At 39.4% G+C, this 23,494-nt stretch overlaps 4 protein-coding genes across 7 annotated transcripts; 2 read left to right on the top strand and 2 right to left on the bottom strand.

Moving 5' to 3' along the window:
* The first annotated feature begins 202 nt into the window (after positions 1-202).
* LOC117471793 (interferon regulatory factor 1-like) lies at positions 203-5,651 on the top strand. Of its 2 annotated transcripts, none has more exons than XM_034117017.1 (7): positions 203-370; positions 520-619; positions 2,931-3,110; positions 3,201-3,344; positions 3,460-3,512; positions 4,182-4,272; positions 4,880-5,651. In XM_034117017.1, exons 1-7 carry the CDS (start codon positions 281-283, stop codon positions 4,996-4,998), a joined length of 777 nt encoding a protein of 258 aa, XP_033972908.1. In that variant the 5' UTR covers positions 203-280; the 3' UTR covers positions 4,999-5,651. The 2 variants fall into 2 exon arrangements, with proteins under 2 accessions (XP_033972908.1, XP_033972907.1); XM_034117016.1 differs by having other exon boundaries at positions 3,201-3,362.
* A 2,010-nt stretch (positions 5,652-7,661) lies between these two features.
* Positions 7,662-13,474, bottom strand: cdc42se2 (CDC42 small effector 2). Its single transcript, XM_034117015.1, has 5 exons — positions 13,378-13,474; positions 11,150-11,393; positions 9,410-9,511; positions 9,236-9,314; positions 7,662-8,340 (listed from the first exon to the last, which is right to left on the bottom strand). Exons 2-4 carry the CDS (start codon positions 11,201-11,203, stop codon positions 9,240-9,242), a joined length of 231 nt encoding a protein of 76 aa, XP_033972906.1. The 5' UTR covers positions 11,204-11,393; positions 13,378-13,474; the 3' UTR covers positions 7,662-8,340; positions 9,236-9,239.
* nip7 (NIP7 nucleolar pre-rRNA processing protein) lies at positions 13,448-15,848 on the top strand. Its single transcript, XM_034117014.1, has 5 exons — positions 13,448-13,626; positions 13,748-13,834; positions 13,921-14,059; positions 14,602-14,742; positions 15,421-15,848. The coding sequence occupies exons 1-5, from the start codon at positions 13,571-13,573 to the stop codon at positions 15,538-15,540; spliced, it is 543 nt and encodes a 180-aa protein (XP_033972905.1). The 5' UTR covers positions 13,448-13,570; the 3' UTR covers positions 15,541-15,848.
* Positions 15,849-15,913: 65 nt separating this feature from the next.
* Positions 15,914-22,705, bottom strand: terfa (telomeric repeat binding factor a). Of its 3 annotated transcripts, none has more exons than XM_034117011.1 (12): positions 22,272-22,705; positions 20,923-21,018; positions 20,026-20,162; positions 19,843-19,929; positions 18,849-18,986; positions 18,531-18,658; positions 17,514-18,038; positions 17,010-17,159; positions 16,777-16,914; positions 16,498-16,580; positions 16,317-16,366; positions 15,914-16,212 (listed from the first exon to the last, which is right to left on the bottom strand). In XM_034117011.1, the coding sequence occupies exons 1-12, from the start codon at positions 22,450-22,452 to the stop codon at positions 16,054-16,056; spliced, it is 1,872 nt and encodes a 623-aa protein (XP_033972902.1). In that variant the 5' UTR covers positions 22,453-22,705; the 3' UTR covers positions 15,914-16,053. The 3 variants fall into 3 exon arrangements, with proteins under 3 accessions (XP_033972902.1, XP_033972903.1, XP_033972904.1); XM_034117012.1 differs by having other exon boundaries at positions 17,010-17,123; positions 22,272-22,704; XM_034117013.1 differs by lacking the exon at positions 22,272-22,705 and adding an exon at positions 21,315-21,454.
* Positions 22,706-23,494: the final 789 nt, after the last annotated feature.

Below are 23,494 nucleotides of genomic sequence, written 5' to 3'. Positions count from 1 at the left end.
ACGCAGGAAAAGCATTAATACACTTTACATGCTTTCATACTGTACAGTATTTCCTGTAATTGGAGGAGCCGCCTAAGCAGCGAGGCAAGTTATTGGAGGAGGAGAGCTTGTCGCACCTGTGAGGTCCTGGATTGGAAGATTACAGCAGAAAAGGGGTGGGTGTCCCTGGGTAACCTCTGATTATACTGAACTCCTGGGAAATTTTCTGTTATTGCTGAAACTCCTGTGTAACCGGTGACACCTCTCTACATTTATGCATAACTGAAGCTGTGACTCCAGTATGCAGCACCCAGGCCGGCTGAGGCTGAGGCCGTGGCTGGAGGAGCAGATCGAGTCTGGGAGCTACCCAGGAGTCAGCTGGCTGGACCAGGTAGACCCCTCACCATCATCACACATGCATTCACACCTGGGTGCAAACTGTTCTGCTGTACATCAATTTGTTTATATAAAGGATAAATAATCAGGGATTAATATTAGCATAATGTTTTCTGTGCTTCTTTTTTGCATTTTATTCAACAGGCAGCACACATCTTCCAAATCCCGTGGAAACATGCCGCTCGTCATGGATGGAGTATTGACCGAGATGCTACACTCTTCAGGAGTTGGGCCATGCACACAGGTCGGTAGAGTTTTCTTCTCTATTGTCCACTCAGACATCAGATTTCTTATTATCTTTAGCATTGACTCCTCATATTATATAAATCTGAGGGACTTTGTTTGATACCCTGTGTTAAGTTTTTACATTTACAGCAGCAATGTGTAACAACACAACAAGCTTATATGTTGTATCTCCAGTAACACAAAAGACTGCTGCAATATGTTGAAATCATTTTCATATGAGTATATTTCGGTAATGCCAGGCTATATTGTGTGTCACATGTTTGAATCAAAGCTGAATGTTTTAACTATAATGTGTACACATTTAGAATACTAATTACTCTTGCCTCCTCATGTAATGGCATTCACCTTTTCCCCTTACATGGTTTTCTGGTAGACTGGGGGCAAAGAAACTTAACCTGTGTTCATGTCACTGGTTACATTTTTGGCCTGTCATTGAAGGTTACATTGCCCCATAAAGATTTGTTTTACTGGATGGCCTAATTCATGTAAACAACTCCAAAGAATAATCATCAGTTCAACATATCAATGATTTATTTTCCTTGAGATAAATATATTTTTCTAAGGTTAAAATGTGCTCGCAGTATAAGGCCATTTTTATTGCATTATTTAACACATCCTGATAAGATTTGCATACGGTCTGTTTCCTGCTAAGCAGAAGTATCTATTCCAGTGAAGTGTAGCCACACTTACATTGTTCTGATCATGTATTTCTAGACTTACCACATTCATACCTTTCCAGCTTAGAGATATGAAGAGCCCAGTAGCCTTTACCGTAACAACAACAGTGTATGACAAATAAACAAATAAAGAAAATGTCAAAAGATCCGACTTTAAAAATAAAATGATTGATTGCGTTATGTGGTTCTTAGTGCTCACATTGCCCCTGTTGCTGCCCAGACTTGTTCTTACGTTTCACACGCAAAGTTCATCAGACATGTACAACTCACATATTAAGCTATCTTTGGCTCTTTACCTGCTGTAACAATGTACATTTCCCCTGTGTGGGACGAATAAAGGTTATCTGTTCCCGCAGTAAAACTATTTGATGGTAAACATTTCATTTATTTGACATCTTCTCATGGGAATCATGACAATTTTTTTAAGATGTGTGTCTGAATACACACACACACACACGCACACGCGCACACACACACACACACACACACACACACACACACACACACACACACACACACACACACACACACACACACACACACACACACACACACACACACACACACACACACACACACACACACACACTATAGTCTTGGGAAAGTCACGCTTTGTGAGTGTAAATGCATCACATCATGGGAAAGCTTCAGTTCAGTTGCTGTGAATGTGCCTGGTGATCATATTGCTGTCAAAGTACAACAGGCTTTTCACACGATCTAGAAAAAAAAGATAATCATGTAAAAGTGGACACTTGTACGGGGATGTTTTTAAATTCAGCTTAATTTACAACACTTAAAATAAAATTAAGCCAGAATACAGACTACATTACTGAACAATTAGACAACAAAAATACACATACCATGTGGAAGCTCTGTGAGTCATGGCAGTTGGGGTTGCAGCATGTAAGTAATATGCTACCCGTGCTCCCTTTCTACTTGTTAGCCCTTGTCAGCTGTAAATGATCCCTAGTGGATCTTTTAAGCTCAAATGATTTTATAATTGAAACTTAGAAACAGAGGCTTGGCTAGGATCCAAATCATTACCTGGTGACAAATGTGAGAACTCAACACAATGGAGGAAGTCACACACTTGATGATTTATGGATCTAATTAGTCTTTAAACAGTAGCTTAAATGTGAAGGTGTCAATAGGATCTCTGTGCAGTGAGCCACGTATGGATGCTAGGTTTTGTGTTTTACCTTCCAATAGATTTAGAGACAAAAAAACATAGTTATTTAGGAAAGATTAGCAGAAAATAGAGTCATAATGGCCATATTTATGCATAATACATGGAGTTAACTATACTGGAATTGTCCCACACAACACCCTGGAAATATTGTTTTGCTGACCACCAGTTGTTTAACTTCTCCTCTCGATGCAGCGATACACAGATGTAGTCAAGTACGCCGTGACAACACTGATGGGTGTAGTTACAGTGGCAACAATGTACACTTCTGACAACACTTGAAACTTTATTTAATGCCTTCTTTTCATCCTTGTCCTATAAAATAGCAACTCTTTAAACTTACAGCTGCTGAGCAAAAAGTTGTCAGAATCAACTTACTTCTGGTTTGAACTCTGGTTTGCTTGTTCAGGTAGTTGCTAATATGATATTTACATTTATTTGTTCAGGGCGGTACCATCCAGGCAAAGATACACCGGACCCCAAGACATGGAAGGCAAATTTCCGCTGTGCCTTGAACTCCCTGCCGGACATCTGTGAGCTGCGGGAGCACAGCAGAAAGAGAGGCAGCAATGCCTACAGAGTGTACAGGATGCTGCCCAAAACACCAACTCACAGACGCAGGAGGGGTAAGACAGACATGCCTTTCAAGTGTATGTATCTCTTCAAAGGTTAACATCCTCAGACAGACCTCATGAGACAGTGCTACCCTTTCCCAGGGCTGCAGTTGTTCAGCAGGCCGCGAGAAAGACATGGGAGTCTAGTTGATCAAACACAAACTACACATGCCTGGCAACCAAGAACAACAAGACCCATTTCAGACACACCGCAGAAGGTTGTGACGCCCGCAGAAGGCCCATTTGGTAACATGCAAACACACGGTGAGACGCTGGTTGTCAAAGCGTTTTATTGTTGTTTTGGCTGTGATTTTAAATGGTGTTGTCTCTGTAGTCTGGTACAAATTATACTGATTTTCAGGCATGTGGGATGGCAGACCAGAGGAGCAGGAGCAGAATGAAGCTGTGTTTAAGGTATGTTCTGACTGCCCTAACATTTTGGGGCTTATTCTTTAGTGGAGTTTTTTTCTTTGGCCAAATGAGTAACTCCCTTAAAATGAGAAGGAAAAGTTTACTGAAGAAACTGCATTCCTCTAAATTAAAGGGACAGTAAATGTCATGTAATTTAGTGATTTTTTTCCATCACATTAAGAAAGAAGCCTGTTATATAACTCAATACAGCTCAGTCTAGGAGGATGCCATTTGTTGTTAAACGGTTAATGGTGTAGTTTGGGAAAAAGAAAATGGCTCCTGCATGAAACTGTCACTACAAGGTCTATGGATTATCTTGATTGACTGGCTCATGATTTCTTGAAAGAGACATTGCTTCTGAGTTTTACAATTGTATTCTTTTGGCGCTATAAGCACCATGAGCCTAGTGCCATTTACTCCCATTATACTCAGGAGAAAGCATCTCTATGGACGATAATTCCAACACTCAATCACACCGAGATGATCTAGTTTTTTTAAATAGCACTGTCTGTAAGAGATCAGTGGCATAATACAGTGCATATAAATATAATGTATTTTTTATGTCTTGTAATTGCACTGTTGAATCTTGAATTATGAATAACACTGGGATGAATCTTGGGCTGTGTAACGCTCTAGAAGTCTGACTGACTGAAGGTGTTCTGTCTCTCGTAGTTGATGGACCACTTGAATAACACTGACGTCTGGAACCAGTCTGAGGAGCAGAGGGAATGGAGAACACACACACTGTGGGACCACTGGCACCGTAAGACTTTGTGTGTCTGTGTGAATTAGGAAGTCCCCGACTGTCATACTCATATAGTTTACTAAAAGATTTATTATTATTTTTAAAGGTCACCTATTATGCAAAATGCACTTTTTCATGTCTTTTATTCATAAACATGTGTCCCCTCTGTGTAAAGAGATTCTGAAAGTTTCAGGAAAAAAGATTCGCTCACTTTTTGTCCTGATCCATTTATATAAAAACCTGTCTGAAAATGAGCTGATCAGATTTTGGTCACTTTATGATGTCACCGTATCACCTGAATCTCCTCCTAGAGCACCATTGTGTTCTTTTTAACCAAATATCTCTCAGAGGGGCGTGGGGAGGGGCTCCTTATTTCCATCTAAAGTAACAGACACAGAATCAGCACTTTTGAAACAGGGCTGAAACAGAGGGGATTATGGGATGCTGCAATGATCTGTTTGGTGTTTCAAGCCAAACACTTCAGAGACATGTTTTGTATATATCTGAGACCTTTAAATAATTGATTGAGGTATTCAATTAAATAAAATCCATAATGTTTACGACACAGCTTATGATAGGTAAGAGCCTTTGCATTTGGGTCAACATTTTATTTTGTGCTCCTCAGGTGCTGGGGATGATGACCCGTACTCTCTGCACACAGAGAACTACAGTGAGCTGTTTGGTCCAAACCACATCAAGGAGCTCTCCGATTGGTCCACACACCAGCAAACACTGATGCTGTAGTTTTGCACAAAACAACTCATCGTTTCTGCAGTTTGCGTTCTTGCTTATATTCAGCATCTTTCTTCCTGCTGTCTGTGTGATGAGCTGACCACTGAAAATAAGAAACTAAATTGCTCTGTGAGTCAGTCGGGCGGTCATCCCCTCTGCTGAGCACGCTGAGATGAAGATCCTGTTCCAAGCCAAGCTTTCCTCTGTCATCATCAATTGGGTTCACTACGGTTCAGTGCCTCAAACTTACTGACATGACACCAAGCTCTCACCACAGCTCACTCTGTAAACTGATCTCACGCTTCAATGCAGGATCACTTATTTCTTTGAGTTTCACTGGATGCTTAGCCAACATAGAAGAAGCAGACAGAGGCATGACATGTGGCTGCAACAGTTTGTAGGCTGGGGAGTGGAGCTTAAAACACCACATAACTGCACATTCATGTGATTTAACCTGCAAACTATGTATAGATGTTATGCCCTTTATACACATTAGATAACTATACCTTTATGCCTTAGGTTAACCTATTTTTAAGTCTTGTCAGAGAAACTCAATTTTGTATATTTTTCAATTTTTACAGCTGGTTGTTTTTTGGTGAAATTGTACAACCTGTTTTTGTGTTTGCTTTGTATTTTTAAATTAAACTGAAGAAACTAAAGTATAATTTTGTCTGAAATGTTGTGTATGCATATGAACTGAAGGAGATGGCTGTTATTTAAACAGTGGAATTAATTAATGTTGGCAGTCACCCAACCCAGTTTCCCATCCAAACTTCTATGGTTTCATTTAAAAACTGCAAAAGATCAGATTTTTGTATTTATTTGTAGCTACACTTAACCCACAGGTTATGAGGAATTTAAATAAACTATAGCTAAAGCTGCTTACAGCACAATTGAGTTAGTACTTGTAGTGGAGTACTTGTTCCTATCGTATCTGTATTTTAGTTAAAGGATCTTTGCATTGAATCAATGATCGTTGACAGGAATGCCTTGAGTATTTTGATATTAAAATAGTTTCAAATGTTCCTTTCCTAACCCAATAGATGTTGGAGTCCAGCCTGAATTAAAAACATAGGAGAGACATTTTGTTTAAACTTGAACATTTAACATTTATTTCTCATTGTTTATTCTGAAAAATGCAGAAAAGACAGATGAACTTCCCTTAAAGTGAGAAGGAAAACAAAAAACATTGCTCCTACTCTCTGCCTTCCCAGTAATGTTGTACAGAAAACGAACCTAAAATACGTATGATCCTGAAAACAAATCAACCATGAATTTACCTTCATGTTAAGTATTTACAGTTTCATCATAAAATAAGTCCCATGGCAGGAATCCCATAAGTCACATTCAACCAGTGCGCTAGCACAGCCTGCTGGTCACATGATATACAGCAATCCCAGTGTGTGTTCACACCATGGTTCACACACACACTACAGCGTTCAGCAGAGAGCTGGAGAAACACTAACTAGTCTACACATAGGAGGATCTCTTATCACAAAGGAATTACTACAGAACATATAAAGAGGAACAGATGAGCTTTGAACAATACCTTCGCCTGATAAATCACATTAATAAATCTATGTTGGAATAGTGGTCACCAGCATTGTAAGGCTGTAAAATGATAAGATATTACAAATGTGACTATATCTATCAGGTCATTCGTGCTGCCTGGTACCAACACCAAATATGTAATTCTTTCATCATAAACATTTTGACAATAGCACCCATTGAACACCAATTGACACAGACTTTCGCTTGAATTGATAAAAACAACCATTCAGTTGTTAGTCGATCACACGATGTACATGGAGGACACATAATCACACCTACAGACCCAGGCCGGCTGGTTTGCTCGTCACATTTGACCTTTTCATTAAGAATGACAGGAGGCAGTGATGAGCAGCAGGAGGGGCCATCATTTAATATTCATCCTGCAGCTGCTCCATCACTATTGGCAAAGATATTATCAAGATATTTTCAATTAAGCCTGGTTAAGAAATGTTGACTACATGGTGAAAATACTGAGAGATCAAAATGTACCAGCCATTCAATAAAAAGGAAAAATATTAACTGGCAACCAGCGTAATCAGGCAATAGCTGCACTTATTTACTTTCCCCTAAGAGAGGAACCCTTTAAAGAAAATTACACCTCCTTGAAAAAGGAGGTATAACTTTGTGTAAATGCTTTTGACAAAATATTTGTTAACATCACAGGAAAACATTTTTTAACACTGAAGCAACTTCATCACGAGCACTGCTACAAAGGCGGGTCGCGTTAGATTGAATGACATTTAGTAGCACGTGTCAGATTTGAAGAGATCTGGCATTTGAATTGAAGAAACAAGAAAGTATTAGGACCTCTGGAGGGACAAGATAACGACAGAATTAACTTATGTTATAATCAAGAGAAATACAAAAAAAGACAAAAATATATATGGAGTAGGTAAATCACAGGTTGGGGAATACTGATAACTGTATCAAACTGACCCACATTTGTAGCCGTGTTTGCATTTGGTTACTTCTGAGTTTAATTATTGGTCTACTGTTGATACACAAGCATTGAAAAGAAAAAATACATAGAAAAATATGAATCTAAGAATCATTAAGCTAAGCATTTGCAGCTTCAAGCTCCGAAACGAAATCAGTTAAACAAATAATGAACATGACTTCAGAAGGCAGATTATATGAAGTTCATCGTTTATTAAAATTCTATATGGTTCAATCTAAATGAGTATAAAAAAAACAGTTGAAATCAATGCGAAATTCCTAAGCAAGTGTGAGTGTACAATGATTGATCCAGTGTACTCTACTCATTTCAAGTTTATTACAAGACAGCAATCTTAAACCCTGAAAGCAACTCAGAGAATCAGGAGTACTTCTCAGAACAAAACAATGAACATATAGCTTTTTGCCTTGCTACCTCTACCTGTCCTTTGATAAACCTCTGAGAACAAAGAAGGAAACTGAATGTCCCAAATCTCCAGCGTGGCCCAGCCACCATGAGGTCCGTTTACAAATCAGATAATAAATACAGGCATCCAAATGGGCTACAACAGCAAATATTTTTGAAAATATTTTCCTCATGCATACACACAAGCATACGTCTGACTGAGACTATGAGCTTTCTAAACCCTCTTATCTATTCTTAACAGTTATTCTTTACAGTGCAACAGTATGGCAGCAAATGGATAGCAGTGCTTTCATTAAAAAAAGGAATGGAAAATAAAAATATATACAACATTATGGAAAAGCAGTAGTTTCATCTTTTGGTCCTGCGTCCTTTTACAGACAGAACTGCTTTTTGAAAATGCTTCCTTATATCAACAACAGTAGTTTCCACAAGACTGTGAAGGGCTGTGAAGGGAGAAGAGTGAAACATGTTAGGTTGTGAGGTGCTAATGATAGGAGGAGGGTGACAAGGCCGAATCACACCAGTTTACCATTTAATACGAGCCCGCTTGGTCAGACTTTAGCTGAATTCTCTTTGGAGAGTGAACAGGATAATAATTAAAAGTGAAAGTGACCATGGCAACCTCCAGTGGGAGTTTCTAAACAAGCCAGGGTGCAACACTAACATCTGCCTGAGGCCAGGAGAAAGGAATGCTACTGCCCTAATCAGGCCAGGGTTGGAAAGCTAAAACTTACAAATAAAGACTGTAGAAATGAAGAAATGATTCTGCTGTGTCATTGTTACTTACAAGGACAATGGAAGTGGTTATCTGTACATGAGAGCTAATCAGGAGGAACAAGGACACCCAGTCCCTCATGAAGGCAGGGCTAAATTCCCCGAATAAAAAAAGACCATGTATAGAACAGTTCAAATATGTGCTGGGAGGCATATCACCAGTTTCCTTTTAAAGACATATAAGACAAGCCTGCTGTTGTGTGCAAGCATGATTTACCATAAAAAGCATGGGTCAAGTCAGTGACTTTTAGTTGAAATAGTCAACTGGGAAGTCTTTAAACTTCAAAACGGGTGTCTTAATCATAAACGTGTTAAAGCTAGAGGCTAAAAACTAAACCTATATATATTTGATAACACTTGTTTGATCTGGATTAAAGCATCAAAGGCAGAGGATATACCCGCTTTCTTGGGAAACTTGCATTGTTAAATCTGCAGGTGTTTACATTATCCCTCAAAACAAACTTAACATTTAATCGAAAATATGTATTTGCACTCTGGTGTGTCTTTTGGGTAGTGAAAGTTATGTGGCTGCATACCAGTTTCTCAGTGTAAAGAATCTCTCACCTTGTTACAACTGAGAGCCTTCGGATCCTCCGTGCACGTAGCCGCCTTTAGACTTCATCTGGGCCTGGACAAGGTCCACCTGCAAACATCAAGGTGTAAATGTTACTTAAAAATCTCTGTTGGCTTTACTCTGTTAATCAAATGTTCTGTAGAGGTGATGGTAAGTAATCGTACCGATGACAATCCCAGGCCCATGTCCCCCGAGCCTACGTGTGTGGTGTGAACAAAGTTTGTTGGCTCGCCGATCATGGAGCGATCGATCCGTCGTCGCCGTTTCTGAAAATGAACGACATAAATATCAATTTATTTGAAATGTATGTTTAGTCGTCTAACATGCATACATTTGTGTCCACTAATCGAACAGCCGAGTTGATTTGACAGATCTTTGAAACAGAGTTACTCCAGAGAGAATCACACAGAAGCACCGCATTCTCTCTGGTGTTTACCAGAGGTGTGGTCATACGTTTGTTTAAGTAAAAAAAAAAGAACAGTAAAAAATAGGGATTCTCCGATCGCCAATTTTGGGGCCGATCGCCGGAATCGGTATCGGCCGATACCGATTCCGGCAATCGAGTGGGTGGGGCCTATGGGGATCTTCCATTTAAAGTGATGTTTAAAACTCAGTTCATGGGGCTCATTCACTGGCGCTTCCACAAACAACATAATTATTACATTCAAATTAAGTACATTATTCAAGTTTACATTAACTTTGGATAATAACACGGGAGAAATTAGCAGAAGCCTCTCTTTTTTCCTCTCTCCCCCCTCTCTCTCTCCTGACAGCCTGTCCCTATCCGTCTCATGCAGCTCGTAATGAGTGAGCCGATAGTGAAGAATACATATATTTATAACTAGTTTAGCTTGTTCCAGAGGTAGATAAAATAGTGTGTTAGGTCTAACTTGAAGTGTTTGTTTTGCTCCGCTCACCGGTCCGTCACAGCGGGCGGAGCTGCAGGATTTCTGCTTCACACACACGTTGCATACCGCTATTTTATTGTCTTTTTCGGACACCTTAAAATACTGCCAGACTGGTGAAGCCATTTTGGCGAGCTTGTTTTGCCACGCACAGAGAAAAGTGTCATGTATTTTACGTCATGTGATCGGCTCTCACGATCGGCCTTTATAGAGAGCACCGATCGATCGGCAGAGAGTGAATATCGGCGGCTGATCGATATCGGTAAACCTAGTAAAAAAGGACATGTTTCCACTGCATGTTATGGCATGGCTCGACTCAACTCACTCTTTTTTTATTTCCATTTGAAAAAGCTGTGGATGGTACATGCCAGGTACTTTTTTTAAGTACCACTCAGTCAAGTTTCAGGTATAGTCAAAATACTATAGACCACTGACTGGCAGGGAGCTCTAAGTCTTACCACCATTTAATACATTCAAGGCTATATTACTTTTCAGTGAGGATTGAGAAGAGGCAAACATCAGCCTAAAGAGTGTGCTCATTCCTCTCCTGTACACATTTGTATTCATAAGCAGTGGAGCCTAAAGGAGACAATCATGATCCCTGTTACCGTATCTGTTAGCAAACACACTGGCAGACTAGTGAGGCACAACGAGTGGCTGTCACTATGGCAAAGCTTATTTAATTTGTCATTCTCACGTCAGACAGCAGGATGTGGTGAGCTGGAGGCCCAAAAGACGATGTCATATATATTTCAGGCATGACCCAACCACACATTTTAAGGAACTTGATCTCGGTATGGGGAGTATTTACTTCTCAAATCTTCATCAAAATGGAAAACATATTGGCCAGTACACTGAAAACACCATATACTGCTCTATTTATTCACCTATATTACTTTGAAACAGCATTTCATAGACGTTTTCCACAAGGTCAGCAATGCCTCTACATTAAAGATTGAGTAAATCAATGTGTCTTCCAAGTTCCACATTCGTACTCACAGGTTGTGGCTGCTCTGCAATGCAGCAGCTGAAGCAAACCCAGAACTCAGTCATTCTGAGGCCGACGAAGAAGCCGCAGCAGTTTCCTCTCTCTGCTCAGACGTCTCTGTGCGCCTGTCTTCCTGTTCAGTGTTACCAGAGGCAGACACACGCCGGAAACTGATGACAGACAGACAGACCACTGGCTTCTCTGGGGCAAACCGTTGGCACAAGAAATGTTCTCCCAACAAAGGGCAGCACACTCCTGTTTAGGAAAGAACAAATCTGTTATTTTCTCATTGAATGCTGAGCTTCTAAGAAATATTTGTCATTATTTTCACAGTTATACATAATGTGACTTCTTTGTTTCTCTTCTCACGCAGTTAGTGATTTGTGAAAGCTACTTTGGTGTTGGATACAGGTCTAATGTTCCAAGTTAAAGTTGTGGTAAACCACCTGATAACAATAATAAGAAGGGAAACTGGTAATCAGGTTGATTTAGTTGTACATTTTGAGACCTGACGTGCGATTAGAGGGGCTCTCTCTTCTGGGGGAAACACAGATAATCAGGTCAAATCTAAAAGCAGGTCGCTCTTTTAGCGGAATATGCTTTATTTCATATTTGCATTTAACTTTACAAACATTTACTATATATAAATTGCATGTATTCTGACTCTCACATGGTGTAATAGGTTGTACAACATGAAACATAATTTACAATCTTTAAATAGAAGAAATTGGGTCAATGTTTTCTGTACGTTTCCATGTGGGATGCTGAGCCGACACCTACTTTGAACACGGATTGAAGTGATCAATGTTTAACCTTTCTTTGCATTTGTAGTCTTGTGTAAACAATAAAGTGTTTGCATATAACCTTGTGCTTTCATAGCCTCTGATCAGCCCTTAATGTAGTTTTCATCATGCCGTCTATAGCACTTTGATAAAGTATTACTTTTAATTAATATTTCCCTGGAGAGGAAATAATACAGAGGCTTTTTCCATTAATAGGGCATAAAAGAAAATGAAGAAAATAAAATCTTGGGCATCAAATGACTGCAATTGCATATGTTGTTAATACCAACAAAGTTATGTTGCGTATTACACATCACAGGTGAGAAACATTTGCATCCTAGGTTCACCGTAGACAACTACAGATCAATTAAGTTTAATGTAAGGCTGAAACTGCTTAACATTATTTTCATTGTTGATTAATCAGTCTATTATTTAGTTGATTCATTTTCTTTCCATTTGATGTCTGTCATAAATGTTAATCAGTGTTTCCCAAAGCCCAAGATGACATCCTCAAGTCTTCTTTAGTCCACAACTCCTTACTGACACAGAGAACCAAACATCTGAACATTTCAAAAGCTACAATCTGAGAATACAGACTGTTTCTTTCAAAAAAAATTACAAAATATATAGCTGACAACTAATCCATGAATCTTGGCAGCTGTACTTTAAGGCTGTCCCACATTTTAGTTCTTTATAAATGAACAATTTCAATTGTTTTATGTATGACTGAACTGAAGCAGTATCAGATACTTTGAGAAGTGTCCTCTTAGTGGAAACAATCGTTTAGCCTGGTATAACTTTACTTGGCAGCATCTGAAAAACAAGATCAGGGATTTATATCGGCTATTATTGCTTTCAGAGAGGAGGATCAAATTATCCGCCAAGTGCAAAGAGCTCGCTGACAAAGTAGATTTCCTTATTTGTAGCCAACTCTACATTACACATTGCTGACATTGCGCTGTTACTGTCCATTGCAGGTACATTATTGTACCAGGTTGACTGATGAGTTTATAAGCCTGGGTTTTGGATCACAAACACGTACATTTAAAACAAATTCACGTTATGTAAGTTGCACCGCTGCGGCAAAGACTCTCCTCTTCAAACCGCGGGTCCGAAGAAAAATCACGACCGGGCAAGACTCAATAAAGAGACTTGTGACATCCCATTGTTTCAGAATTTGAATGTGAAACGCTTAAGTGGAACAGGGTCGTTTCCCGAAGCGAACCAGCGTTAGCATTGTCAGCTGCTAACACAGTTAGCTCACCAATAGCAGCAGGTCCGTGTTTTTTTCCACTGACAGCTAGCTAACCAGGCTAACCGAGCCCGATTTCGAAGGTGTGACTTCAATGTTTAACAAAAACGAAATGTAAAACCGATTAGTGTTCAAGTAGCGGTTTTCCAGCTGTATAATTATAGCGTAAATAACAGTTTTTATGATTGTATGTGAATAAACTTACCAGATGGCAACCGGTTTGCTGGAGTAAAAGCGAACGATCGACTGAAAGCTAAAGAAAAAAACAACCAGGAACTACCTCCCTGATGACATCAACCAACTTCCGGTGTAACGACTGACGACTTCCGTGCTTACCCACGTTTTTCTCACAGAAGATACAAGTATTCGTGGATAAAGGTTGCTTTAAAGTATTCACTATGAGGCCACTTACAGAAGAAGAGACGAAAGTTATGTTTGAGAAGCTGTCAAAATAGTAAGTTGACCAAGAGGGCGGGTTTACATGCGTATTAGAACTCCTATTATACTAAAAATTGTAGCATCCATGTTAGCCTGCGTGTGTTTTGTAGTAAGCCATGTCTTTTCTCCCACAACAGCATCGGAGACAACATTAAACTTCTAGTTGACCGACCTGACGGTTCCTACTGTTTCAGACTACACAATGAGCGTGTGTACTATATGAGGTAATCTACGATATATTACGTTTCATGTTCTGCTATATATCCTGAAGTCATTCTGAAATTCATATACCCTCGTGTTTTGTCCACAGTGAGAAAATTCTTAAGTTGGCCACAAACATTTCCCGGGATAAACTCGTTTCAGTGGGAACCTGTTTTGGAAAGTTCACAAAGTCCATTAAATTCCGCCTGCACATCACAGCTCTGGATTTCCTGGCGCCCTATGCAAAGGTGACTGGGTTTCCATTTTTCTTATTTGTATCTTGCCCTACATCGTTTGCATTTCCTCCTCTCTCATAAGACCTTGTGAATTACGTTTTGATTAAGAGATGCAGTAAGGAGAAATTAAAGCCATGCAAATGTTTAGTGAAGTGGTGCATCCTTTTCAGTAGAGCACCCATTTGCATTAATGTCAAATACATTTACAGGAAGAGCAGTGGATTAACTGAAGCCAACCTGATGGTCCAGCTGCAGTTCTCATAATTGTTGTTTTTCACTGTTCATCTACTCTCATTTGACACTTGTAAACACCAGCTACTGTCCACTTAAATGTACTGAACTTTTCTAAAACATACCTCTGTCATGTGTCACAAATATAGGACGTCACTTGCTCTGTTAAATTCGTAGTAGAGTGGTACATGCAGGTTAATCGAACAGTTTATTTAATACTGTTTGATAATCTCTAATTTAGTTTGGAAATGTATTGTGTACCTGCATATCATTTTCTAAAGAATTGAATATATAACTTGAAGCTTCTTGTCATGTCTTTTAAGTTCAAGGTATGGGTGAAACCTGGACAGGAGCAGTCTTTCCTCTACGGGAACCATGTGCTGAAATCCGGGCTTGGCAGAATCACCGAGAACACGATGCAGTACCAGGGAGTCGTGGTCTACTCCATGACGGATGTGCCCCTGGTAAGATTTGTTACTGTGATGCTCACGGGCGTTCTGTCAGAAATCAATAGCTTTTTGACCTCACCCCTTTTTTTCAATTTGAACACTTGTAGAACATGGTTTAATTAACCAGAACGACCAATCATTCAGGAAACGAGAACCCTCAAAGTTGACACGTGTATATATTGGAATCGATAAGATTGACCTACTCACTATATTCTCTGAGTTGTGCTCTTGCTAGAATGCTAAGGCACAACCAAGTGCCCACACGACAACATCGCTGTACATCATCACTTATTTCACAAAGGAATGAACACTTAACCCTGTGCATCTGGTCCTTGTGCATACATGTGTCACAATTCTAATGCTTGGTTGATTAGAAAAAATAAAATTGATATAGGATGAGGTCAGTTAGTGATTATTTTCTCACAGAAAGCCATTTACAGTATTAAGGGCTTATAGCTGGGGCCACTTGTGCTGAAAATTCACATTGCAAACCACTACAATATCAAAGGTGCTGCCATCAGTTTAATTTCTTCCCCTCAACGCCTCACTCCTTAATCTTATATTACCACATACTAAATGTTCAGAATACATATTTGCTCGAGCAGCTCAACTTGGCATCATACGACAGATTTTGACCTTTGCCATTGTTCAAAGAGAGGATTTCCTAACCAGTAATGCTTCTTTATTTCTCAGGGTTTTGGAGTGGCAGCCAAAACTACCCAGGAGTGTCGGCGAGTGGATCCCATGTCCATCGTAGTGTTCCACCAGGCCGACGTAGGAGAGTTCATCAGGAATGAAGACACGTTAACATAAAGAAGCAACAGCTGAACTGTCAAATGCCCTTTTTCTTCGTCATTTTACACCCAGTCACCTCTACTAATATTCACCCCAAGAATATGTTTTTCTTAACCGAGTGGTTGGATATTAAGGCCTGGTTCAAGGGCACTTTAATAGCCGATGTCTCAACTCCTCCATATTTCAAACGTAGCCTACGGACTGACATGAAAACCTGCTATCCACAGAATTAGCTAGTCATAGAGGCTCCTGATCAAGATGAAAAGATTTTCTATGTGCTTCTTTTGTAAATGTCCTCTTTCAAATAAATCCATAACATATTTGTATTCATTTGTCTTGTTGAGCATGCGACTGTATAGAGGCCTGCAGTGAAAATGCATATCAGTCACCATTGCAGTTTTTTTTTGTTTTTTTAATACGAAAACCAATCATCTTAAAAATTTTAATCTGAACATTTGTTGAACTACAAACTCGTGAATTCTATAACCGTATCTTTAAACATGATTCCATTCTGGAGACAGGATTACATACTCAAACCATTTTTGAGTTCTTCAATGTTCTCCATCGGTCCTTCAGGCCGACATTTGACCTTTCTTTGAAGGAGAAATGCGATTTTATCTTACACCAGTTGCCTTCTCCAAATCTTTTGACCCCATCTATTAACATTTGCGTCTCATCTTCAGTCCACTTCTGCAACACAACAGGAACACAGTTACTCAGCTTTGTTTTCTTTTTTTAAATGATAATGCTTGCCTTGGTGCTTTTATGACCTGACCGTGTATTGTTATGCTCACCAGCTTTCTGTTGACAGGTAGTGTCTGATTTACGCTTTGATTCTTCGATCCTTTAGGGGGAAAGCAAAAACAAATTACTGCATGAACAGGATTTTTCACAAGTTACACAGGTTTAAGTAGAAGCAGATAGAATATAGAATCGGAGGGATGAAACCCTCTTTAATGGTCGCTTAAATGTTACCTGTATTCTTTTTGGCGCCGAAATATGTCTCTTCATCGCTCCATGTATCCCTACTCTCCTTTGCGTTAGTGTACAGCACTTTCCTGTAAACAAGAGCAGAGTACCTCGGGTAATTTATGAACAGCTCGGAAAAACATAATGGCCACACCTTAAAAAAACAAGCACGTTTCACTTATAAATGTGCACCTTTTTGTGCGGTAGCATGTATTGCCAGAATGTATTCACAACAGGTGAGTGAATCTATTCATAGGTTGAGCCTCTGGTGTACTATTTACTTACCATTTTGAGGGTGCAGGACCTTTTTCCTGAGCAGAGCCCTTTTTAGGAGTAGAGCTTTGCTGAGGGACAGGGTGTGTAGGGTACAGTTCTGGTGAGCTGTCCAATGAAGAATCTCGGATACGGACTTCATCTGGAACCCTGCATAGTTACGTAAAAGTTAATCAAATGTCATCCATTTAGACAAATCAATTAAGTGACATCAAATAACGACAAATGAGCACGTTTGAACTTGCCTGCCGAGAAGAATTTTGGCGTATTTTGTTAGAGGTTTCCGCACTGGGGCTTTGCAGGGAGCGGGCGACTCCTGTGGTTCCTCATTACTGTCTGATGATAACGGTTCTGACTTTCTGCATGATGAGAGTTCAGACTCAGTCAAGAAATATCTAGAAAAAGAGGGACTTTCAATCATGCTTTGCATTGTCTATCATATTCTATAACTTTGCAATGTCCTTGACAGTTTTAAACATCAACACGTGTGTACTTCTTATGTGTTCTCACTGACATTTAAAACGTACACACTGAGCACAGTACGACAACTATTTGAGCAACTATCTATTATTGACATGTATACACATATTTCTAAAAAAGCAATAAATGTAAAACCATTGCAATTAATATCTGCTGCGGTTTCACATTTGATTAAGCCCCACTTTGACTCGATTTGAAAATGAGACATAAAGATTCTGTGATTTCCTTTTAAACAAATCACTTCTAAAAACAAAATATGATTTACATACCTGCTGCAGATGTTGCTTTCTCGTCTGCGTCGCTTCCGTACAGGTATGCTATCCTCATCAACCGTTACCACGCTCTGCTCTGATGTATTATTGGGTGCAGCCGGGGACTGTGGAGGCTCCTCTGTTCTGACTTCTGTCTCCACTTCCCGTGAAGGCGTTGTGCGCGGTGAGCTGCCCTGGCTGTCCGGCTCCACCACCAGTCGTGCCACAGTCCAAAGACGCTTGTTTCTCGGCACTGAGGATGTCTTTGAGAGCCATTCTACCTGTGCTGTAGGAACAACATCTGTTTGAGGTGGGGAAGCCTCCATGGGGCTGCCCGAATCTCTCTGAAATATCCCGCCCTGCTCCGGGTCCTGATGAGTCTCCTGTTCCGGAGTGGGTGAGAGGCGCAGGGAAAGATCATTTCTTGCCTGCTGTTCTTCCTCCACTTCTTCCTCCAGCTGAGCAAATGTTTTGTCATCTGAACATGTACACAACGCCTTGAAGGCTGCCTCCAGTCTGGTCCTCTGGAGTATTGTATGTTTACTGTTAAATGAAACAGAGACAAGAAACAGAGAGTGAACAGGGTATCTAGAATAAAAAGGGCACATTAGCTTGGAATGGGAAAGGTTCTTAAATTCTAGTGGAAACATCATTCTGTCCTTGTACACACAACAGTTGTAATGAACGCTAAAAATATTTCAACAAAACACAACTTGGATCGGGTACGCAAAGTCATAATATATGGTTATATGGGTCTGATCATCTTTGTATTGTTTCTGTTGTTCTTGTTTTCTTTGAGCATCAGGAAAAGCGCTATAAAAATCCCATGTATGATTATTAAATGAGGCAAGTATGTCTAATAATTAGGGGATCTCAATGCATGTTATCCCTTCAAATACTGGAAGAGAAATGATTTAGTGACGCGTGGCTCTCGAAGAGGTGGGCTTATTTGACAGAGATGAGGATTTGTCATCTGAACAGTTGACAGTAATGTTGAGCTTGTTTGAAATGAACACAGAGTGAATGAGAGCCTACCCTGGAGTAAAATGGACGCTGCATATTTGTGGAGTAGAGGACGGGCCTGCTGCTTCTTGCTCTTCAGGTCCAGCTGCCTTCGCTACTTGATCCCTGAGTCTTTTCTCTTCAATAATCTGTGTTGCAGCCTGATAAACAAAAAATCATTATACACACAAATTTACTTTACCAACAAATATATAGAATTGTATTGACTAAAGAAATGTCATTATTTGTTGTTATACTCATGAGAATGTTTTCAAAGACTAATCAAAAACATCTTGTAATCTTTTGACATTCAATCATTAGTGGCCATTGTGCTAATTGCATGTTACCTACCCTGAGGAGAAAGGGAACGTCGCTGAAGAGACTCTGGCAGTAGTCAAACATCTCCTCCCTAAAACTCTGGAAGTCGATGTGCTCGATGACTTCATGCGTTCTACTCTTCTGATTGATCAGCCGAGTGAATATAGCTTTCTATAGAACACAGCGACGTTAAAGAAAGCGAACCACATAGCATACACAGAAAGATTACTCAAAGTCATTATCAGACTAAATGATGTATAGTTTCAGTATGATCTACAAAATGTATAAACATGCAACTAGAAATGAATGTAATGTAATAATGGAAGTTATGGCTCGACATTGTACACTATATAAACATCTTTAATGTTTGTTCGAAAATTACCACAAAAGAATTATTAATAAGAATATATTATCTATATATAATAATAGCCTGATTTCATTTTACATTTTCATTGTTGGTATTGCATACATTATCAACAATTAAGCAAACAACAACACGCTTCTAGTGTTGTGTGTGTGGATTTATTTGCATCTCATTTAGAAAGATGTCATTTAGGAGAAAAGACTGTCGATTCATCTTCCATTCTTTTGGTAGCGCCTTACATCACCATACCTGCAAGTCTCCACACTTTCCGAGAACAGATAAGGTAGGTAAATGTGTTGACACACAGCTAAAGACTAAACAGAAGACATGATTTACCCTCTATGGAGGTGTGTAACTCTACGTAATCAAGTACGTAATCAAGTATGTAACCAAGTCAATTGCTCTTTGGAACTTTAAAAACAAATCCAACTTGGGCATCCTTTGAAAACCCTGTGACATTGAAAGTGTTGTAAATCCCTCTGCCATTTTTGGTCTTGTGGGAGGCGGGGCTTAGCCTCCACCTACCAGGCCACACCTGATCCCACTTAAGGCCAAAAAAGGCAGGGGGATTTACAACAGAAAGAAAGGACTATACTGCTGATTTGACTCGAACACAATTATGATATTATTCAGTGAACATGCCATTCTATTTCATTTACTAACCTTGCCCACCCTTGGTTTAGGAAAGTGTTTGTTGAGCACCTCCTTTGCCTTGTCAAACTCATCGTTTTTGATAAACAGGCTCACCATCTAATAAAAAAACAAAAAACAAACAGGTGGTAAAATCAAATCAGACTAAACCGTCTAAAGAAAGTTGTATTATCATAACAAAAGAAACCCACTTACCATCTCTTTAAGTGAAGCGCTTGCATGATCGAAATCCCTCTCTGGCAGTGGTGTACTGCAGTCCTTGGCCATACTTTCCAGCACCTTTAAGGCCGATTCCAGAGGAGATACTGACGGGTCCTGCTCAAATACCACATCTGTAGACAAAGACAAACATGTAGTCACTGCTGTGGTGGTACAGACGGCCCAGGAGCCCTGCCCTTTTGTTTTAGACAGGGCAGATGTGTGAAGATCCTTTAAAAGGGTTCATCCACACAAGGCTCCTGGACCTGATGGCACCCCCGGCCGTGCTCTCCGTGTTCACCAGGGCGGAGCTGCCATCCATGGAGGATCTTTACTCCCAGCGGCTCAGGAAGAAAGCCCACAGGGTTATTAAAGACCCCCCATCACCCCAGCCACAAACTGTTCTGTCTCCTGCTGTCTGGCAGGCGTTACCGCAGCATCAGGACTAAAACTCAGGGACAGTTTCATCCCACAGGCCATAAGAATATTGATCACCTGAGTTTACTGCTGTTTTTTTTTATGTCTTAAATTGCATGGTTGAGAAACCTGCAATCTAAGTTTTTCATACATTACATAATTACACCGTAGCTTTGTATATGTCATGACGATAAAACCTTTGAATCGCATTTTGGTCACAATATGCTAGTTGTATTACAGATTTAGGGAAAAACCTTGAATATGGTGTTGTTAAGTACGATATACTTTATAACATTTTACATCTTGAAATATGAGACAATGCAAAACAACATTTAGTTGAACTATTGCAGAACAATGTATTGCTGTCGGGGTTGTACCTAGATGATATACTTCGTTACTACTAAATGAAATGAAGCAACACACATTTGTTGACAAAGTTAATGTTACGTTGATGATATGCAACAAGGTTGAACTCACCAAGATTTTCCCCTTCATTTATCCGGGCGAGAAAGTGCAATACTCGTATCTTTGTTGGCGTGACCTCGGAAGAGTAAACAGGACGGGTCAAGATACCTGTAACAAGATGATAAACATTTAATTCCCCTAAAATAATATACATTCAGATAGAAAGTAAATATTCCGAACTCGATTGGATGTAATTAAAAGGCCACCTGGGGGGATAGAGGGGGAAATGTGAAATTTGATATGCTGGTAACTCTGGGATAATGGTATGAATGTGTTGGAGCTATACATTGATTTATGTTATCTGAAAATTCAACATTTATTTGTAGCTGTTTTTTTTTTAAATATTAAATTAATAATTATTTATTGTATCATTTTATTTGATTAAAGTAATTCTTTATGCTTACATTTTGAAGGTGGTTTTGGTTACTGGGAGATTTAGGCGACTGGTGATTATGTACTGGAGACAGGTGGTGGTGGGATTGGCCCACCAGAAGAAGCAACGTTTTTTTTTGTACCAGGGAAAACACTGTGGTGAAACCATTGTTTGTTGGATTATTGGAATTAGATGAAATAAATACACAAAGACGACTTTTCCTGCCTGCCTGGACTTTGAGTATTTTCCTGCGTGAGATTCGCTTACTGGTGCACCAGAGTCAGTTTATTTTTAGTTAAATTCTCTGTTGTATTTCTTTATTATGAAGCCGCTACAGAATGTATTTACATATATTTCTTTTTTTGTTCAAGTACATAAAATAAGATTGACCTTTAATAAGCAACGTAGAGATTCACGTGTCAAGGCAGTAACAGAATAAAAAGAAACACAGATATTACACATGGTATATACATGGGAATTAAAATAATAAAAGTAAAATACAAAATAAGAAATAAAAGAAGATGGGCATACATAGATGTGTAGATATCTGTAGACTTACACATTCCCAAAGTTCCCTTTATTGTTATTCTCCAAACCCAATAACAAACAATATGCTTAATTGAAAGTGACATCCAAACAATTGCTTGTTTAAAAATAGCATGTGATAATCGGTTTGTTGTGAAAAGGCACGACTGTTAAACCTATACACCTCTGCACGGCCACTTCTCAGAGCTTCATTTATGGGACTTTTTATGACTCTTTCTGAATGGATGAGCTAACTGCAAGATAATAATGCCATCTATAGGTTACGCACATTCAAATGTCACCACTTAACACTTATGTCTTTGGGCAATACCTTTAAGCACAATAAACACTGTAAATACTCTAAATAAAAAAGCGAGTTAACTACAAACTTGGTCTGAGTCGGACACATTAAGCTAGCTAATAGTTTGGCGGGTAAGAAACTAAACACAAGTTTGTTACTTACCGTCAAGTATAGCTACAATCCCGCAGAAGTCCTCGTATTTCTTGGTTTTAAACAGCTCTATGGCAAGGACTGAATAGTAGTCGACTATCCAGTGGTTTACAAACGCTTCCATATAAACTTGGCTATTAGCCGCCATATCCACAACATGTAAAAGCAACAACAGAGGTCTGTGGTAAACCATCCGTTTGTGAAAGGGAGGCAAATCGAAACCAAGTGCGTATATATACCCTGAGTTTAGTTTTTCAGGCAGCGAGTCCTTAGTCGGCCCCACAACTGTTATCCTTCAAAAGCGGTAAATATACTCGAGGTGTCAACATGTAATTGAAATATACCCCTTTAGGATCTGTCAAATTCAAATGAAACCATAGACTGTAGCATGAAACAGATGGCATTTGATCAGGGCTTTGAAAATGTTTCTACCTGAAAGTCTTCATACAGTGAAAAATGTCCCACTCTACCTACTTCTTCTTCTTCTCTCGGTGTTTTGGCGGATTGCAAACAACTGTAAGGTGCATACCGCCACCTACTGTACAAGAGTGTGTATCACCATATCATCCTATCACCACTTGTGGAATTATACCACTGTGTTTACGTTGTTTTAAATTCTTCCAATCAATCCTGTTTCACTCAAATACTTAAGAATGGCCTTCCTGGTAGCTCTTATCCCCTCACCTTCTGTTCCCAGTATCCCCATCAGGCTCCACTCCCTTCCTGCCTCTCTGACCCTGTCTCTTCGTTTTTCCCTCTCTGTTTTGTACATGTTGCAGTGTAATATCATATGATGTGTTCCACATTTTCTTTCACTCCACACCTATTGGCAGATCTAACGCCTACTGCCACCTACTGGACTGCAGCAAGGATGACGAGACTGTCTTTTTTATTTGAAAAAATTAACAAAACAGCGTTGCTTTTGGATACTTTTTTTTAGGATTTAGTTTTTTAAAAATGTATTATTGCATTTGCCTAATTTTAGTGAACATTCTTTAAGCAACTTTTTATTTTTTAAACCATGTGTTATGGCCAGAGAGATTTTTTCTACCATATTCGGGAGTCGAACCCAAGTCTCGCAGAGACCTAGATATGGTGTGCCTGCACTGAGCTATACAACAGCTTGAGCAGACAGGATTGATTTGAAATGATTAGATCACATCCCCATTTACAAAACTAAATTGTAGTTGTTATTTTAATTCAATAATTTGTTCAAATTGTATATACAAATGTTT

The sequence above is a fragment of the Trematomus bernacchii genome, unplaced genomic scaffold (assembly GCF_902827165.1).
Source record: "Trematomus bernacchii unplaced genomic scaffold, fTreBer1.1, whole genome shotgun sequence".
In the NCBI taxonomy this organism is placed as follows: Eukaryota; Metazoa; Chordata; class Actinopteri; order Perciformes; family Nototheniidae; genus Trematomus; species Trematomus bernacchii.
This window is presented reverse-complemented; position numbering and strand designations above follow the sequence as displayed.

What these genes read in the sequence shown, in the direction of transcription:
- LOC117471793 (XM_034117016.1), top strand. Translation starts at nt 281, where the DNA reads ATGCAGCACCCAGGCCGGCTGAGGCTGAGGCCGTGGCTGGAGGAGCAG. An exon ending in GAGTTGGGCCATGCACACAG is followed by an intron (nt 620 to 2,930) that starts GTCGGTAGAGTT and finishes TTATTTGTTCAG; the next exon opens with GGCGGTACCATCCAGGCAAA. An exon ending in TGGTAACATGCAAACACACG is followed by an intron (nt 3,363 to 3,459) that starts GTGAGACGCTGG and finishes ACTGATTTTCAG; the next exon opens with GCATGTGGGATGGCAGACCA.
- cdc42se2 (XM_034117015.1), bottom strand. Translation starts at nt 11,203, where the DNA reads ATGACTGAGTTCTGGGTTTGCTTCAGCTGCTGCATTGCAGAGCAGCCA. An exon ending in TTGCAGAGCAGCCACAACCT is followed by an intron (nt 9,512 to 11,149) that starts GTGAGTACGAAT and finishes GTTCATTTTCAG; the next exon opens with AAACGGCGACGACGGATCGA. An exon ending in TGGGCCTGGGATTGTCATCG is followed by an intron (nt 9,315 to 9,409) that starts GTACGATTACTT and finishes TGATGTTTGCAG; the next exon opens with GTGGACCTTGTCCAGGCCCA.
- nip7 (XM_034117014.1), top strand. Translation starts at nt 13,571, where the DNA reads ATGAGGCCACTTACAGAAGAAGAGACGAAAGTTATGTTTGAGAAGCTG. An exon ending in GAGCGTGTGTACTATATGAG is followed by an intron (nt 13,835 to 13,920) that starts GTAATCTACGAT and finishes TTTTGTCCACAG; the next exon opens with TGAGAAAATTCTTAAGTTGG. An exon ending in TCCTGGCGCCCTATGCAAAG is followed by an intron (nt 14,060 to 14,601) that starts GTGACTGGGTTT and finishes ATGTCTTTTAAG; the next exon opens with TTCAAGGTATGGGTGAAACC.
- terfa (XM_034117011.1), bottom strand. Translation starts at nt 22,452, where the DNA reads ATGGTTTACCACAGACCTCTGTTGTTGCTTTTACATGTTGTGGATATG. An exon ending in AGCGTCCATTTTACTCCAGG is followed by an intron (nt 18,039 to 18,530) that starts GTAGGCTCTCAT and finishes TTCATTTAACAG; the next exon opens with TAAACATACAATACTCCAGA. An exon ending in GAAAGCAACATCTGCAGCAG is followed by an intron (nt 17,160 to 17,513) that starts GTATGTAAATCA and finishes CTCTTTTTCTAG; the next exon opens with ATATTTCTTGACTGAGTCTG.